We start from the raw sequence: 18125 nt of genomic DNA, 5'->3' as shown, positions 1-18125 counted from the left end.
TCATTTGCCCATCTTCCCCCATCTGAAAATATCTATATGAACCATTTCCACAGAAACATCTCCACATCTCTCTGTTCACCTTCATTTTTCATGAGTTACTGTGTGTATCTGTTGTGTGAGTGACAGTGAAAGTAATTTCAATATATTAATCTAAACTTAGTCTATTAGCTCTTGTTAAGTGCAGTTTACGCCTCAGGATCTGAATCTCTCACTGGAGCCTGACATTTGAATTCACTCTCTGTACTGCACTTGTCTGGACAGTGACCACTGACTCTGATCTGCTTTAGATCATTATTTTTCATTTCCAGTGACATTATCAGTGACCACAGGTTTCACAACATCTCAGTGTAGCTGAATGTCCATATCTCTCTTCACTCTACAGTCAGTTTATTATCTTATCATTTTATAATCCTGTAGAAACATGTTTCACTCCTTTAGTCATTCTCACTCTTATTCTCTACATGTGTTTCATTGAGCTGCTGAGGTCTCTGATTAATATCTAGAACATTATACTGGACTCTCCATCACCATGAAAAATGAACAACAGTTTCTTTAGTAATGCATTTTATTAAACTTCAGCAAACAAACATGTTATAAAACAGAAAAGATAAATGACTACGTCAGCAGGAGATGATCCAGTGTTTGTTAATGACGTCAGCGTTCTGTCACTACACGTTAAACTACTGTTTCTATGAAGCTCTGTTACTGTGAAGAATAAAAGAATGAAGATGTATCAGATGTGATCTGGTTCAGACGATACATTCAGACTTCTTCAACTTTTTACTGGCGGTTTTTGAGGCAGAAGACACTTGACACGTTACATCTTTATCTTTCTCCCACTCTGACCTCTCAATGGTCAAAAAGCTGCTCAGTCTGAATTTCTTATTGGTTTGCTGCTCTGCAGAGCCAGTGGTCACTCCACTGCTGACCGCTTTACTGTCCACCAGCCAGCTCACATCAGCAAACCCAGTGGGCATATCACTGACCACACACACTAGAGTGGCTTTGTTAGACTTCAGCTCTTCACTGGACGGAGGGAAGAGGGTCAGAACAGGAGCCGGGGCAGAAGCGTCTGATCAGAGAAACAGATAAAGACATGATTTAATACACTACAAACAATGAGAAATAAAGACTGTTTGATTGACTGTTGGCTGTTATTGAAAGTACAACGATGTCCTGATAGTAAACACCTATACATTTAATAAAACTATAAATGGTGTTACAGTGAGGAGGATTACAGAGAGACGCCATGAAAAAGCATTTTTGTTTTCTGATTTTAAACATGTTTTGCTTAATTTTGTAACAGTTTTTCTCAGAAGTTTAAAATGCTCAGTTGATGTTATTTTTCATTCTCTAAGTAAAAATAAGCAGGAATATTTTATAAGACACACACTCAATTATGGCCCAGTCTTCAGTATGAAAGGCACAACATTAAATTATTTTAAATGTATTTTGTAAACAATAAGTTACAGCCCAAATTTCACTCAGACCTCATTAATGTCCTTTTCCTTGTAATAAGTGTTAAATCCAGCAGATAATTAGTGACTTTAAAATCTGAGATGTGTGTTCTCTGTAGAGAACTGGAACTTATTTTCAGTTAGAAAATCAACAGAACGTAGCACCCAAACATTTGCAGCAGGTGTTATAGAGAAAAATGTAACTTCAGCAACAGCTGATTTAAAGCATAGTTTTGAAATAACAAAACTCTTTACATATTTATCAGCAACCAAACACACAACAGAGCAGATTATAGACTGTTTATCATCCTTTATTTCATGTCTGCCTCCAAGTTTAAATCTCTATCAATCATTTTTATCAAACAATAAACAACAAGACAAATAAAATCCTTATTCTGTGTTATAAAGTGCTCTCAGAAAAACGGTCACATATTCAGTACGTTATTTAAGGACCATAATTGTACCATATTCTCTATTAACTGTATATTTAAGCTGTGTTCATTTCATCTGCACAATTTCTTTTCAAAGTTTATTTTTTTATTATTTTTTTTACACAATTCTGTAATAAAAGTTTACAAATATTCACCTCTCCTTCTGGAGAAGAGAATGTAATGTAACTTTAAGGAACACAACTAGAATTAAAACCACTGTTGTAACGTTAAATGTTTTACACTCTGTGTTCCATTAGTCACAGTGATGTATAGTACATTGTTTCTGACGCTGCAGCAGTTTGATTGTTAAAGCTGAGTCTGAAACATTAAATGAGTGAAGTGTAGATAAAGAGAAGAGTTTCTTACCGGTGACGAACAGCTTTGTTCCTTGTCCGAATACCACAGTGCTTCATTTCATATCATCACCCGTACAATAACCTCCTCAGTTTCAGAAGTGAAAGTAGCGCAACTGAAACCTCCTCTAGACTTCAGCTCTCTCTTCTACTGTCTGTGATCAGCACTGAGTCCTTCCACATCCCGTTTCAGTTTCTGGGAATTCCACAGCTCTTTTCTCCTTGGATTTATTCCCATTTTTTGCTCAAGAGACCTGCACTCCACGGTTCACTTTTCTGTTAAAGATGAGAAATGTGCTCAGTCAGATGGAGAAATCAGTTTGAAGCAAGTCTCCTCTCTGGACCTTATTGATTTATTTATTATATAATGTATTTACTCTTTACTTTATATCAGTGTTTGGTTTCTGTATGTGAACACCACTAACAAAAAGCTGTGTACATGTAGCATGTTTAGAAACAGAATGTTGTATGAAAGTAAAGTATTTAAAAAAAAACATAATACCATAATTTGTCATTTTAATAAATAGGGGAAATAATGGTATATATAGGGCGGCACGGTGGTGCAGCAGGTAGTGTCACACAGCTTTAGGGACCTGGAGGTTGTGCTCCGGGTGACTGTCTGTGATGAGTTGGTGTATTCTCCTTGTGTCCGTGTGGGTTTCCTCCGGGGGCTCCAGTTTCCTCCCACAGTCCAAAAACACACGTTGGTAGGTGGATTGGCTACTCAAAAGTATCCGTAGGTGTGAATGTGTGAATGTGTGTGTGTGTGTGTGTTGCCCTGTGAAGGACTGCCGCCTCCTCCAGGGTGTATTCCTGCCTTGCGCCCAATGATTCCAGGTAGGATCTGGACCCATCGCGACCCTGAACTGGATAAGAGTTACAGATAATGAATGAATGAATGAATGAATGAATGAATGAATTGTATAAATGACTGCATGAGAGTGTGATGTCTTGTGATTGATTGTTTCCCCCTTCAAGGGTGGGTTCCTGCTTTTCACCCAGTTAGGCTCCAGACCTACCATGACCCTGAACAGAATGAAGCCAATAAAGAAAATGAATGAATGAATTCATTTAAATGTGCTAAAAAGAACTTCCTTTATATTAGCTGTTGTCTGAAAGCAGAAGTGAATGTGAGCAGTGAAGAGGTTTTTGTCATGGTGTGAATCACTAAAGTAATAACAGAGTACAATACGTTGAAATTTTATGCACAACTTCAGATAAAAGTACCGTTCATGTAATGATTTTCACATATTTGGAAAAGCACAAATGTGGCCTGCGCAAATGGTATTGTATGATTTTACTTTCCAGCCCAGCACTTCTTTTGATATTTGGTTAACCTTCGCATTGTTAGTAAGGTGACTTGCATGTAACTGCAACCCAGACCTGCTGAAATAAATGTCAAAAACATTACTGTTAATAATGTAATATTTCTTTGAATTTTTTTTTATACAGAATGGGTTAACTATTATCCTCCTCTACTCCTTCACTTGTCTTCACTGAGATGCTAACCTAGCATAGCTGTTGGTTTGCTAGAGCTCTTTAAATACTTAAACTTTACCAGAATGAGTTAAACTAAATTTTAATTAAGATTAAATATCACTTACCTCTGAATATACGAGCCTCTTCCGCTGTTTTAGTAATGCCTGCTTCCACAAACCGTTGAAAAATCATCCACTGAAACTTATTTTGGCGCCGTATTCAAACTCAGAGTAACCGTTATCTGAAGGGGAGGGGCTCTCTCTCTCTCTCTAACACACTCTCTCTCTCTTAACTGATTGGAAACGCATTCCGGACGTCCACTGACATTATTAATTTGTCCCAAAATAACAGACACATTTTGGACATCCACTGACGTTAACTGGTCCCGAATTAACTGACTTGTTTAAAACGCATTTTGGACGTCCACTGATGTTATCAGTTTGTCCCAATATAACTGACTTCTTTTAAACGCATTTCGGACGTACACTGACGTTATCAATTGGTCCTGGAATAACTGACTTGTTTTCAATGCATTGGATGTCCAATCATTGGTCCCGAAATAACTGACTTGTTTTCAACACATTTCAGACATCCATTGACGTTATTAATTGATCCTGAAATAACTGACCTGTTTTCAACGCAATTTCGACGTCCATTGACGTTATCAATTGGTCCCGAAATAACGGACTTGTTTTCAATGCATTTCAGACGTCCATTGACGTTATCAATTGGTCACGAAATAACTGACCTGTTTTCAACGCATTTTGCACGTCCAATGACCTTGTCAATTGGTCCCGAAATAACGGACTTGTTTTCAACACATTTTGGACATCCATTGAAGTTATCAATTGGTCCCGAAATAACAGACTTGTTTTCAACACATTTTGGACATCCATTGAAGTTATCAATTGGTCTCGAAATAACTGACTTGGTTTTAATGCATTTCGGATGTCCATTGACGTTATCAATTGGTCCCGAAATGATGGACTTGTTTTCAACGCATTTCTGACGTCCATTGATGTTGTCAATTTGTTCTGAAATAACTGACTTGTTTTCAATTAATTTTGGACATCCGCTGACATTTAAAATATGTCCTTGACGGACCGACTACTTTTAGACCTTTTTTGAACGTCCAGGGACGTTCCTTGTTTACTGGGTATTGTCCCAACTTTTTTGGAATCTGGTTTGTAAATACAAGGCCAAAAACTACAAATAAAAACTTTTACAGTGTTGCCAATTCAATGAATATAAAATAAAATGACTGGCTGTGGTGTACTGGTCTGTTGCCGCTCAGAGGGCCTATTTACTGGTCTCCGGCCTGTATGTCCTTCCCACTTGGCGGTCAAGCCATCTAATCAGAAATGGAGAACGACGGTGCAGAAGTCCTCATGCTGCCGGGAAGTCGCCTGGCAACACCCAAGACACGAGCACCTGGGAGACAGGACACAGTAGCATTGCTTTTAGTGCCAGAGACTTTAAAACTGAAATAATTGTTCCAGTAAATTTTGGTATCTTTTAAATGTTAAACTTTCCTCCTCCCCTTCGGTAGAGCAGGGTCCTGTTGATGATACTGTAATTTTACAGCTGTGTGAAAGCAGAAGTGAATGTGACCAGTGAGGAGGTTTTTTGTCATGGTGTGAATCATTGTGATATGTACTTATTAACAGAGCCGTGCCATGTGTGACAGTAATACACTGCAGAGTCTCCTACCTCCACTGTATCAATAATCAAAGTGTAATCAGACTGAGACGAGTGTGTTGATGTGAATTTAGGAGACGAGAAGCCAGATCCATACTTAGGAGAACTCCAGCCGTGATAATTACTTAATACATACTGTGGAACTCCTCCTGGAACCTGTTTATACCAGATAGCTTGAAAATTAGTAACAGACCCCAAATTACAGTGCAAAGTGATCTTCTCTCCTTTAGTGGCTGTGAGAACAAGGGGCTTCTGGGTCACCACAGTCACACCACTGACATCTGCAATAAAAGCAGCATCCATGTTACATTAGTTGATGCTCACATTAGATGGAGGTAAATGCTGAGGAGCTCCAGTGTTGTGAAATCTTACATGAGAGAGCAGTGAAGAGAGTGCAGAGTGCTGGCAGCATCTTGTCAGTGTGTGATGACTCTGTGCTGAGTGAAGAGATGAGCAGTTGGAGCAGAGAGAGCAGGGTAGTGTTATAAGAGAGTTGTGGTGGGCGTGGTGGAGTCTATCAACCACACACCAAATGGATCATACACAACACACTAATTTTAAAATAATAAAAAATGTTTTTATGAGTAAATAAATATATAAACACCACTAACATGATCCACACAGAGAAAATGAAGCAGTGTTAAATTAAAAGGTAGTTAAGAATGAAACAGGAGTTTTTTGATCATTTTCTATATAAATGCTCTTCATCTGTAATTTTTCAGGATCAGATGTTGCTGCCAAAAAAGCAGAATCCAGCTTTCACTAAAAATCCACATCATTCTTGGACACTACCTCAGTATTATTAACTAAAATGACTCTATTGTAGGCATCTTTATGCATTTCAGTTGTTTGTTAAATCAAATGTTTATTTTTGATTATTGCATTTATGTTCATTTCAGATTAATCTTTATTAATAAATATATTTGTTACCATAAAGTTTGGAAAGATTCATATACTTTAGGGGGGAAAAGCATATCATTAATTGCATTCTTAAAATAAGAAACGGAAGCTTGTTCATTTGCATAGAGCTAAAATATCAATGTGGTGTTGAGCAGGTGTATCCTCAGTGTGTGTCAGTGTCTTATGTATCAGTTTCTGTGTTTAACGGACAGAAAAGACGCTGTAAGAATGAGGAGGGCAGAGGAAGGACTCACACAAACTAGAATTATATAAATAGATTATGTCTTAAACACTTTTGAGTTTATTTACATAGTACTGACTCAAACGTTATATGACTCAAGGTGTTGTATGGTCTAAGCTTTGATGGTCAAGGTGGTTGAAAAACTGCTCATCAGGTTAAAACATACCCTATGCTGGTAAATTAGCTGTCTAACCAGCTCCTGAGCTTTTTTTAGTCATGCTCAGTCTTGCTGATGGTGTTGGTCGATCACTTTGGTGATGCTGGTCAACCAGGTGCTGGTCATGTTGGCTAACCAGCTTGGTCTTACTGGTTGTTCAGGTTGATAATGTTTGTAGACAGGCTAAACCATCAAACTTAAACAAAAACAAACCCATATGCTGGTCAAGAGCTAAACTGGTCAAACAGCTTGAGCTGGTTAGGCTGTTTTTTTTTTCTGCGGAAATCGAATTCGTCAGACAAGGCCATTTTCTTTAATAGCTCCTACGCCTAGTTCTGATGCCCACATGTAAAATGCAGATGTGTTCTTCTTTGGACTGCAGTAGACTGAAGTTCACTCTTCTGCGGACAGATGGCAATCTTCACTAATGTTCCACGGGTCCCCGTCTACGGGTCGCAACGGGTTCACTGCACATCCCCTTTTCTACATTCGCTTTATTCCACCCGTCATAAGACACCTACACGTTTTTCTCTTTTAATTTGTGTTTCTGTTGTGAGAGTGGCGGTAAATACCCAGTATAACGTTCTGAAAACTTTCAGGCTCTTTTTGAGGGTAGTTTATGCCTCAGGATCTGAATCTCTCACTGGAGCCTGACATTTGAATTCACTCTCTGTACTGCACTTGTCTGGACAGTGACCACTGACTCTGATCTGCTTTAGATCATTATTTTCATTTCCAGTGACATTATCAGTGACCACAGGTTTCACAACATCTCAGTGTAGCTGAATGTCCATATCTCTCTTCACTCTACAGTCAGTTTATTATCTTATCATTTTATAATCCTGTAGAAACATGTTTCACTCCTTTAGTCATTCTCACTCTTATTCTCTACATGTGTTTCATTGAGCTGCTGAGGTCTCTGATTAATATCTAGAACATTATACTGGACTCTCCATCACCATGAAAAATGAACAACAGTTTCTTTAGTAATGCATTTTATTAAACTTCAGCAAACAAACATGTTATAAAACAGAAAAGATAAATGACTACGTCAGCAGGAGATGATCCAGTGTTTGTTAATGACGTCAGCGTTCTGTCACTACACGTTAAACTACTGTTTCTATGAAGCTCTGTTACTGTGAAGAATAAAAGAATGAAGATGCATCAGATGTGATCAGGTTCAGACGATACATTCAGACTTCTTCAACTTTTTACTGGCGGTTTTTGAGGCAGAAGACACTTGACACGTTACGTCTTTATCTTTCTCCCACTCTGACCTCTCAATGGTCAAAAAGCTGCTCAGTCTGAATTTCTTATTGGTTTGCTGCTCTGCAGAGCCAGTGGTCACTCCACTGCTGACCGCTTTACTGTCCACCAGCCAGCTCACATCAGCAAACCCAGTGGGCATATCACTGACCACACACACTAGAGTGGCTTTGTTAGACTTCAGCTCTTCACTGGACGGAGGGAAGAGGGTCAGAACAGGAGCCGGGGCAGAAGCGTCTGATCAGAGAAACAGATAAAGACATGATTTAATACACTACAAACAATGAGAATTAAAGACTGTTTGATTGACTGTTGGCTGTTATTGAAAGTATAACGATGTCCTGATAGTAAACACCTATACATTTAATAAAACTATAAATGGTGTTACAGTGAGGAGGATTACAGAGAGACACCATGAAAAAGCATTTTTGTTTTCTGACTTTAAACATGTTTTGCTTAATTTTGTAACAGTTTTTCTCAGAAGTTTAAAATGCTCAGTTGATGTTATTTTTCATTCTCTAAGTAAAATTAAGCAGGAATATTTTATAAGACACACACTCAATTATGGCCCAGTCTTCAGTATGAAAGGCACAACATTCAATTATTTTAAATGTATTTTGTAAACAATAAGTTACTGCACAAATCTTACTCAGACCTCATTTATGTCCTTTTCCTTGTAATAAGTGTTAAATCCAGCAGATAATTAGTGACTTTAAAATCTGAGATGTGTGTTCTCTGTAGAGAACTGGAACTTATTTTCAGTTAGAAAATCAACAGAACGTAGCACCCAAACATTTGCAGCAGGTGTTATAGAGAACAATGTAACTCCAGCAACAGCTGATTTAAAGCATAGTTTTGAAATAACAAAAGTGTTTACATATTTATCAGCAACCAAACACACAACAGAGCAAAACAGGTTTAGATTCTGAAATTATAGACTGTTTATCATCCTTTATTTCATGTCTGCCTCCAAGTTTAAATCTCTATCAATCATTTTTATCAAACAATAAACAACAAGACAAATAAAATCCTTATTCTGTGTTCTCAGTGCTCTCAGAAAAACGGTCACATATTCAGTACGTTATTTAAGGACCATAATTGTACCATATTCTCTATTAACTGTAGATTATTAAGCTGGGTTCATTTCATCTGCACAATTTCTTTTCAAAGTTTATTTTATTATTATTTTTTTTACACAGTTCTGTAATAAAAGTTTACAAATATTCACCTCTCCTTCTGGAGAAGAGAATGTAATGTAACTTTAAGGAATACAACTAGAATTAAAACCACTGTTGTAACGTTAAATGTTTTACACTCTGTGTTCCATTAGTCACAGTGATGTATAGTACATTGTTTCTGACGCTGCAGCAGTTTGTATTAAAACTGAGTCTGAAACATTAAAGAAGTGAAGTGTAGATAAAGAGAAGAGTTTCTTACCGTTGACGAACAGCTTTGTTCCTTGTCCGAATACCACAGTGCTTCATTTCATATCATCACCCGTACAATAACCTCCTCAGTTTCAGAAGTGAAAGTAGCGCAACTGAAACCTCCTCTAGACTTCAGCTCTCTCTTCTACTGTCTGTGATCAGCCTTCCACATCCCGTTTCAGTTTCTGGGAATTCCACAGCTCTTTTCTCCTGGGATTTCTTCCCACTTTTTATTCAAGAGACCTGCACTCCACGGTTCACTTTTCTGTTGAAGATGAGAAATGTGCTCAGTCAGATGGAGAAATCAGTTTGAACCAAGTCTCCTCTCTGGACCTTATTGATTTATTTATTATATCATGTATTTACTCTTTACTTTATATCAGTGTTTGGTTTCTGTATGTGAACACCACTAACAAAAAGCTGTGTACATGTAGCATGTTTAGAAACAGAATGTTGTATGAAACTAAAGTATTTAAAAAAATACATAATAACATAATTTGTCATTTTAATGTCACACAGCTCCAGGGACCTGGAGGTTGTGGGCTCGATTCCTGCTCCGGGTGACTGTCTGTGAGGAGTTGGTGTGTTCTTTCTGTGTCTGCGTGGGTTTCCTCTGGGTGACTGTCTGTGAGGAGTTGGTGTGTTCTCCCCGTGTCCGCGTGGGTTTCCTCCTGGTGCTCCGGTTTCCTCCCACAGTCCAAAAACACACGTTGGTAGGTGGATTGGCGACTCAAAAGTGTCCGTAGGTGTGAGTGAATGTGTGTCTGTGTGTGTGTCTGAGTTGCCTTGTGAAGGATTGGCGCCCCCTCCAGGGTGTATTCCTGCCTTGCGCCCAATTATTCCAGGTAGGCTCTGGACCCACCGCGACCCTGAACTGGATAAGCAGTTACAGATAATGAATGAATGAATGAATTGTATAAATGACTGCATGAGAGTGTGATGTCTTGTGATTGATTGGTTCCCCATCAAGGGTGGGTTCCTGCTTTTCACCCAGTTAGGCTCCAGACCTACCATGACCCTGAACAGAATGAAGCCAATAAAGAAAATGAATGAATGAATTTAAATGTGCTAAAAAGAACTTCCTTTAAATTAGCTGTTGTCTGAAAGCAGAAGTGAATGTGAGCAGTGAAGAGGTTTTTGTCATGGTGTGAATCACTGTGATACGTGCTCACTAACAGAAGTGTCCTTTGCATTACAGTAATACACTGCAGAGTCTCCCACCTCCACTTCATCAATGATCAAAGTATAATCTGACTGAGACGAGTGTGTTGAATTGAATTTAGGAGAGGAGAAGCCAGATCCATACTTAGGAGAACTCCAGCCGTGATAATTACTCATCACAAATTGTGGAACTCCCCCTGGAACCTGTTTATACCAACGTGCTTCAAAATTAGTAATAGTCCCCAGATTACAGTGCAGAGTGGTCTTCTCTCCTTTAGTGGCTGTGAGAACAGGGGGCTTCTGGGTCACCACAGTCACACCACTGACACCTGCAATAAAAGCAGCATCCATGTTACATTAGTTGATGCTCACATTAGATGGAGGTAAATGCTGAGGAGCTCCAGTGTTGTGTAATCTTACATGAGAGAGCAGTGAAGAGAGTGCAGAGTGCTGGCAGCATCTTGTCAGTGTGTGATGACTCTCTGTGCTGAGTGAAGAGATGAGCAGCTGGAGGAGCAGATAAAGGAGAGAGAGCAGGGGTGTGCTATAAGAGTCAGGAGGAGAGAGGGAGGGGGCTCTCAATCTCACACACTTTATGGATAAAGTACAGTACTGTGCAAATGTTAGGCACCAGAGATTGTGAGATTTAAAAAGCTATGTATCTGAGCAGTAAGTGTTTATTTGCTAAAAACAAACAAATAAACACCCAACATTAGAATAAAACCAAATAGCAAGTAAGTGTGGTATTCTGTGTGAATGTCTTGGTTTAACTCTTTCCAAATCTCTCCTCGTGGCAGTCCGTATTATTTAAGATTATCATCCAATACCTAGTTTTACCGGTTAATAAATAATAATTTTAAATAATGTGTGCTGTCGATTTAACAAATTCATGCAATAAAGGAGAATCTGGACAAAACATTATTCTTCAAACTCACACCTACTATTTTATAGAAAATAAATCTTATATTTCTTATTTTTTAATATTATTATTGTTATTACATTGCTATGTTTGTATTTACTGTGATTATATATAACTTTATACAAGCACCACGCTTACAGAGAAGGCATTAGTTTAAATATATATAATTATCTTAGGTGCCTAAGACTTCTGCACAGTACTGTATATATGTACAGGTGCTGGTCATAAAATTAGAATATCAGAAAAAAGTTTATTTATTTCAGTAATACCATCCAAAAAGTGAAACTTGTACATTATACTCATTCATTACACACAGGCTGATATATTTTAAGTGTTTATTTCTTTTAATTTGATGATTATAACTGACAGCTAATGAAAACTCCAAATTTAGTATCTCAAAAAAATAGATTATTCAGAAAAGGTTCAATATTGAAGACACCTGGTGCCATGCTCTAATCAGATAATTAACTCAAAACACCTGCAAAAGTCTTTAAATGGTCTCTCAGTCTAGTTCTGTAGGTTACACAATCATGGGGAATACTGCTGACGACAGTTGTCCAAAAGACGAACATTGACAACTTACACAAGCAGGGCAAGACACAAAAGGTCATTGCTAAAGAGGCTGGCTGTTCACAGAGTTCTGTACAAGCACATTAATAGAGAGGTGAAGGGAAGGAAAAGATGTGGTAGAAAAAAAGTGTACAAACAATAGGGATAACCACACCCTGGAGAGGACTGTGAAACAAAACCCATTCAAAAATGTGGGGGAGATTCACAAAGACTGGACTGCAGCTGGAGTCAGTGCTTTAGGAACCACCACCACACAGACGTATGCAAGACATGGGTTTCACTTTTGAACAAGAGACGGCATCAGTAGCGTCTCGTCTGGGCTGAAGACAAAAAGGACTGGACAGTTGCTGAGTGGTCCAAAGTTATGTTCTCTGATGAAAGTAAATTTTGCATTTCCTTTAGAAATCAAGGTCCCAGAGTCTGGAGGAAGAGAGGAGAGGCACAGAATCCATGTTGCTTGAGGTCCAGTGTAACGTTTCCACAGTCAGTGATGGTTTGGGGTGCCATGTCATCTGCTGGTGTTGGTCCATTGTGTTTTCTGAGGTCCAAGGTCAACACAGCCATCTACCAAGTAAGTACAACGACAGAGCCTAGCATTGAACTAACGTGATACAATGCATCATTAAACTACACAACATCTGAAGTCTGACTGATTCCCAAAAATGTCATACTTTGTTAGTACCACAGTAGTTTAAACAATGTTGGTTTAAACCGCCGTAGATCGAACTACAATGTTTCCAGACGGGTTTGGTCTGTGTTTCACAGTGGGAAACTTGCAAAAATATGACAGTTTGACCAAAATTACTCATATTGTTATCATATATAATCAGCAGCAAAAAGAATAACATTACTTGAATTAAAAATAAATGCATATTTTAAAATAAAACAAAAGAAATAACAGTGAAAATAAACAAAGATTGTTTTTAGAAACGTTTATAAATATAAAGGCGATAAATCTTAGCCGTTTTCCTCAATGGCGCAGTGGGCTACACGTGTCGTACAGAGTGTGGCTTGAGACCCGAGAGTGTTTACTGTGTCATTTTTATAACAGCAACTGAAGCTCTCACCTATGAAACCTTGATTCACTAAAGTACTGTAAGTATTCTATGTTGCCTCTTCTGATATATATTTTTCTAGTATATACCAACATAACATCTTTTTACACACACACACACACACACACAGAAATGGTACAGTTAAAGTGCCAGCTGTACTCTTTTTTTTTTTTTTTTTTTTTTTCTTTTTCATCCTTTGTTTGAAATATTGGTCTGATTCATCAGACCAGGCTATTTTCTTTAGCTATTTGGGGGTTCTTTCTGCTGTGGACTTGACTCAGCATTGGCCTTTTGACCAGTGTTGAGCAGACAGAGCCAATCAGGCTGCAGTAAGACTTGGCCAATCAGGACTCTGCTTGTTAACTACAGCCCTGTGTCCGAAATGGCTATCTATTCACTATTCTTCATATTACTCATCATACAGTACACTATTATAGTGAATTCAGGAGGGTAGTGAATGGTTTCAGACACTAACTCATTCAGGTGTTTGTCTGAAAGCAGAAGTGAATTTGAGCAGTGAGGAGGTTTTTGTCATGGCCTAAATTACTGTGATATGAACAAATTAACATAGTCATCCCGTGTCTGGCAGTAATACACTGCAGAGTCTCCTACCTCCACTTTATAATTAATCAAAGTGTCATCTGATTCAGTTGAGTGTGTTGAGTTGAATTTAGGAGACGAGAAGCCAGATCCATATGTAGGAGAGGTAAAGCTGTGATGATTACTTAACACAAACTGTGGAACCCCTCCCGCAACCTGTTTATACCAACGAGCAGAATGTTTAGCAACAGACTCCAGATTACAGTGCAAAGTGATCTTCTCTCCTTTAGTGGCTGTGAGAACAGGGGGCTTCTGAGGAGCTCCAGTGTTGTGAAATCTTACATGAGAGAGCAGTGAAGAGAGTGCAGAGTGCTGGCAGCATCTTGTCAGTGTGTGATGACTCTCTGTGCTGAGTGAAGAGATGAGCAGCTGGAGGAGCAGATAAAGGAGAGAGAGCAGGGGTGTGCTATAAGAGTCAGGAGGAGAGAGGAAGGGGCACTCAACTATACCACACCCAGTGGATCACACTTAACTATAATGTGCCGTGGAACAGAGCTGAAATATGAATTGCATTAAATTGAAAATGAAAATTGAGGAAGTGTATAATTTTTCAAATTAAGAAAGCTGCAATATTAATTAGAGTTTACATTTTATAGACCAGGGTCTTAATAATGCTTAAGTGATGACATTTGAATAGTTAGACCAATCAGAAACATTCAAATTTCACTGTGTATCTGACCACAGTTAAATTAAACCCTGGCATTTTACAGTCAGTGTTCAAATTTAAAGCTTGATCTTCATTGTTATTAATACAGTCTTGTACTTTCATTTGTAGAAAATAATTGTAGTTTAATTCACAGTTGCATGATTGGTTAGAAATTTGCAATTAGCAATTTTTCATAAACCATTTTGCTTTAAAAGCAATGTCCTCGATTGTGGGGAACTGAAGTTCTCCTTCGTTTGTTTGCATTCAAGAGAGCTAGCAAACTGTGAGGAAACATTTGAATTTTATATTAAGTGTTTTTTGCCTGCAGTCAGGAAGATCATATTTAATATATAATAATTATTTATCTTTCCTAAAATCTTTAGTGTTTTAACATTAGCCTGTCATCTACATACTGATACAGATAATTGTTTCTAATTGTAGCCATAGCGTTTTTCATTTTCATCATCTGTATTTACTCTCTGCATATTTTATTAAATATTAATTTAAAGTACTTCATTCAAATGAAAATCTGAAAACTATAATTCATGTACTGACTGACAATATTTGTCCATTATTCTTAAAACAAGTGGACATTTACACAGAATATAAAACATTTTGTTAAGCAGACGTGTCCTGAGTGGGTGTCATAATGTGTTATGTATCAGATTCAATGATTCAGTGGTGAATTTTAAAGGCTGACAGTGTCCTACACTTCATGGACTGTGTAAAGTAACATCCACTGAATTGCCTCAGTGCTTCAGATTACTACAATGGAGTGACCAGGATTTTAGATATGAGGCAGTGCAAGAGCACAACATCATCTTTGTGCTTATTTACAACATATACATTGTTATCTGGAGTGACATATAAATGTAATCAGGTTTAATTGATGGAGGGCAGTGTAAATTTAGGATTCTTGCCAGAAATATTATTATTATTAGTGGTGTGAAATGAGTTCTTTTGGAAGCATCTTGTCAGTGTGTGATGACTCTCTGTGCTGAGTGAAGAGATGAGCAGCTGGAGGAGCAGATAAAGGAGAGAGAGCAGGGGTGTGCTATGAGTCGGGAGGAGAGAGGGAGGGGGTTCTTTAACTTTATATATGAAACCTGACTAATCAACTGAAGTTAGACTTCGTTAACCATTTATTTCTATGACTAGATTTCTACATTTGATTGTGTTTGGATGGTGTTTGTTCTCTTCATAAACACCATCATGATGTACAGTCAAATCAAACTTCAGTCTGACTACTTGTAGCTTCTATTTATAGTGGCAGAGTATGTGTTTATTTATTGGTGGTGCCCTGTTAGTGATATTTTACGAAGACTGTCTAACCCAGAAACTATTTCTCCCGGATTTCCGTCAGTTTCCTGAACGTCGCGGACGGCTGGGTTTCCCCTCTGCAAATTAAAACAGAGTGAGTGTATATTCATCTGTGACTGTAGTTACAATAAAGAAAGATGATTTACAATGATGTATATGAATAGCACATGTTTCTAAGCATTAAAGGATTACGTGAGAATTACTGAGCCCTTATACTCTTACTATATCCACGTTGATTACTGAGTTCTCTCTTGTGGAAATCTCCAGGTCAGTGCACTTCACTCTGATCCTTCACTGCCACCTACCCCCTCTCCTCTCACATTCACATTAACATTAATTCACCCCACAGTCTGTCTATGAGAGAAAGGGGCAGGGGAAGAATGATAATTTATAAAACAGACTGCATCAAAGCAATTAGCTCTCAATTTTGTGATATAAATATGAAACAATGTAAAAAAAACTAAAACTATTCAAAAATAAGAGACAAAGTTGCTGGTTCGATCTCCCGCAAAGGGGCCGGAAGAGTGAAGAAACAGCACTGTCTCTTCCCTCAACATCCACAGCTGATGTATCCTTGAGCAAGGCACCTAACCCACAACTGCTCTGCACCGGGATGGCTGCCTTCACTCTGGGGGTGTGTACATTGACTGCCCTAATGCACTAGTGTATGTGTGTGTTCACTGCCAATGATGAATGAAATGAGGAAGTGCAGTTTTGTTGTAGTGTTTAAATTCAGTTCCAAGGTGTGAAAGGTTTTCAGTTGAAGTAAGATTTTCCTTTACTCACCCACCCACAGTCTTTTTAGGCCACAGCTGACCCTCTGACTTTTGCAGACTGATTGTTTCAAGAAAATCACATGATGTAAGAACTTTTTGGACTTATTTTAAAGCTGATGGAGCATCCAGAGTGTAGCCCTTCATGCTGATCGAGGATGAACAAGATGTAAGACACTGCTTAAGTAGCCGTACTGAGAGATGATACACAGTGGTTTTCACTGAGTAATTAGGTTTGGATTTGCTTTAAAGACCAACATTTATACCATTTTTTATAGCAAATAAATATTCATGTATTACATCAGTTGGATTTAAATGTACATTTTATGACAGTACTATAATCAAGCGGATAGAAAGTGTCTGCATCTGTAGATTTTATGCGAGTTTAATATTCTGCTCCACTTCTGACATTTAATTTCATGTAGCACTTTTATAACTTTGAGACTTAATTGTTTTTTTTTTTTGCCCTTTCCTCTTATCTTTTTATTCCCGTTTCCTTCCATAATTTCTGCCTGCCTTTTAATGCTGAAATAATTTGTCAAGTAAATTTTTATATATTTTAAATGTTAAACTTTCCTCCTCCATTTGAGTAGGTCCCTGTTGATGAAACTGTGCTTCTGATGACATCTGAAAGCAGAAGTGAATGTGAGCAGTGAGGAGGTTTTTGTCATGGTGTGAATCACTGTGGTACATTCTCCCTAACTGAGCCATCCCATGTGCTACAGTAATACACTGCAGAGTCTCCTACCTCCACTGTATCAATAATCAAAGTGTAATCAGACTGAGATGAGTGTGTTGATGTGAATTTAGGAGACGAGAAGCCAGATCCATATTCAGGAGAAGTCCAGCCATGATAATTCCTTAACATATACTGTGGAACTCCTCCTGCAACCTGTTTATACCACACAACCTGAGCATCAGTAACAGTCCCCAGATTACAGTGCAGAGTGGTCTTCTCTCCTTTAGTGGCTGTGAGAACAGGGGGCTTCTGGGTCACCACAGTCACACCACTGACACCTGCAATAAAAGCAGCATCCATGTTACATTAGTTGATGCTCACATTAGATGGAGGTAAATGCTGAGGAGCTGCAGTGTTGTGAAATCTTACATGAGAGAGCAGTGAAGAGAGTGCAGAGTGCTGGCAGCATCTTGTCAGTGTGTGATGACTCTCTGTGCTGAGTGAAGAGATGAGCAGCTGGAGGAGCAGATAAAGGAGAGAGAGCAGGGGTGTGCTATAAGAGAGTTAGGAGAGGAGAGGGAGGGGGCTCTCAAATACACACACAATCTCTCACACACACACATTTTGACCATATTATTTATATTTTATTCTTTACATAAATTATTACATTTTAATTTCAAATTCATTACTCTTTTAACTAAAGATAAAAAAGCAATTGATGTGAGAATTGATTGTTGGTTTGAATCATTATTAATTACTATATTAATATTTCACCTAATAATGTTCTTCTACCCGATCATTCATCTGAATTAAACATTAGCTGCTAGTTAAGCGAAGTTGATCAGCACAGCTTAAGTATGAAAGAAATCAAATGTGAAATGCTTCACGGGGTGGTGAACACCATTTTCTTTTCTGAAAAACTCTCTGACATGATCTTTTTTTAAAAGTATCAAAATTAAAAATGGATATTATTTAAAAAAAAAAAGAGTATCA

General features: G+C 38.1%; 2 protein-coding genes across 2 annotated transcripts; both read right to left on the bottom strand.

The window, feature by feature from the left end:
* Positions 1-688: 688 nt before the first annotated feature.
* Positions 689-5845, bottom strand: LOC136665174 (immunoglobulin lambda-1 light chain-like). The gene is made up of 4 exons (XM_066642763.1): positions 5791-5845; positions 5374-5699; positions 2255-2288; positions 689-1072 (listed from the first exon to the last, which is right to left on the bottom strand). The coding sequence occupies exons 1-4, from the start codon at positions 5828-5830 to the stop codon at positions 750-752; spliced, it is 723 nt and encodes a 240-aa protein (XP_066498860.1). The 5' UTR covers positions 5831-5845; the 3' UTR covers positions 689-749.
* A 1897-nt stretch (positions 5846-7742) lies between these two features.
* On the bottom strand, positions 7743-17671 carry LOC136664973 (immunoglobulin lambda-1 light chain-like). The gene is made up of 4 exons (XM_066642501.1): positions 17562-17671; positions 17156-17470; positions 9420-9458; positions 7743-8219 (listed from the first exon to the last, which is right to left on the bottom strand). Exons 1-4 carry the CDS (start codon positions 17599-17601, stop codon positions 7897-7899), a joined length of 717 nt encoding a protein of 238 aa, XP_066498598.1. The 5' UTR covers positions 17602-17671; the 3' UTR covers positions 7743-7896.
* Positions 17672-18125: the final 454 nt, after the last annotated feature.

Source organism: Hoplias malabaricus, chromosome 13 (genome assembly GCF_029633855.1).
Source record: "Hoplias malabaricus isolate fHopMal1 chromosome 13, fHopMal1.hap1, whole genome shotgun sequence".
Taxonomy (NCBI): Eukaryota; Metazoa; Chordata; class Actinopteri; order Characiformes; family Erythrinidae; genus Hoplias; species Hoplias malabaricus.
This window is presented reverse-complemented; position numbering and strand designations above follow the sequence as displayed.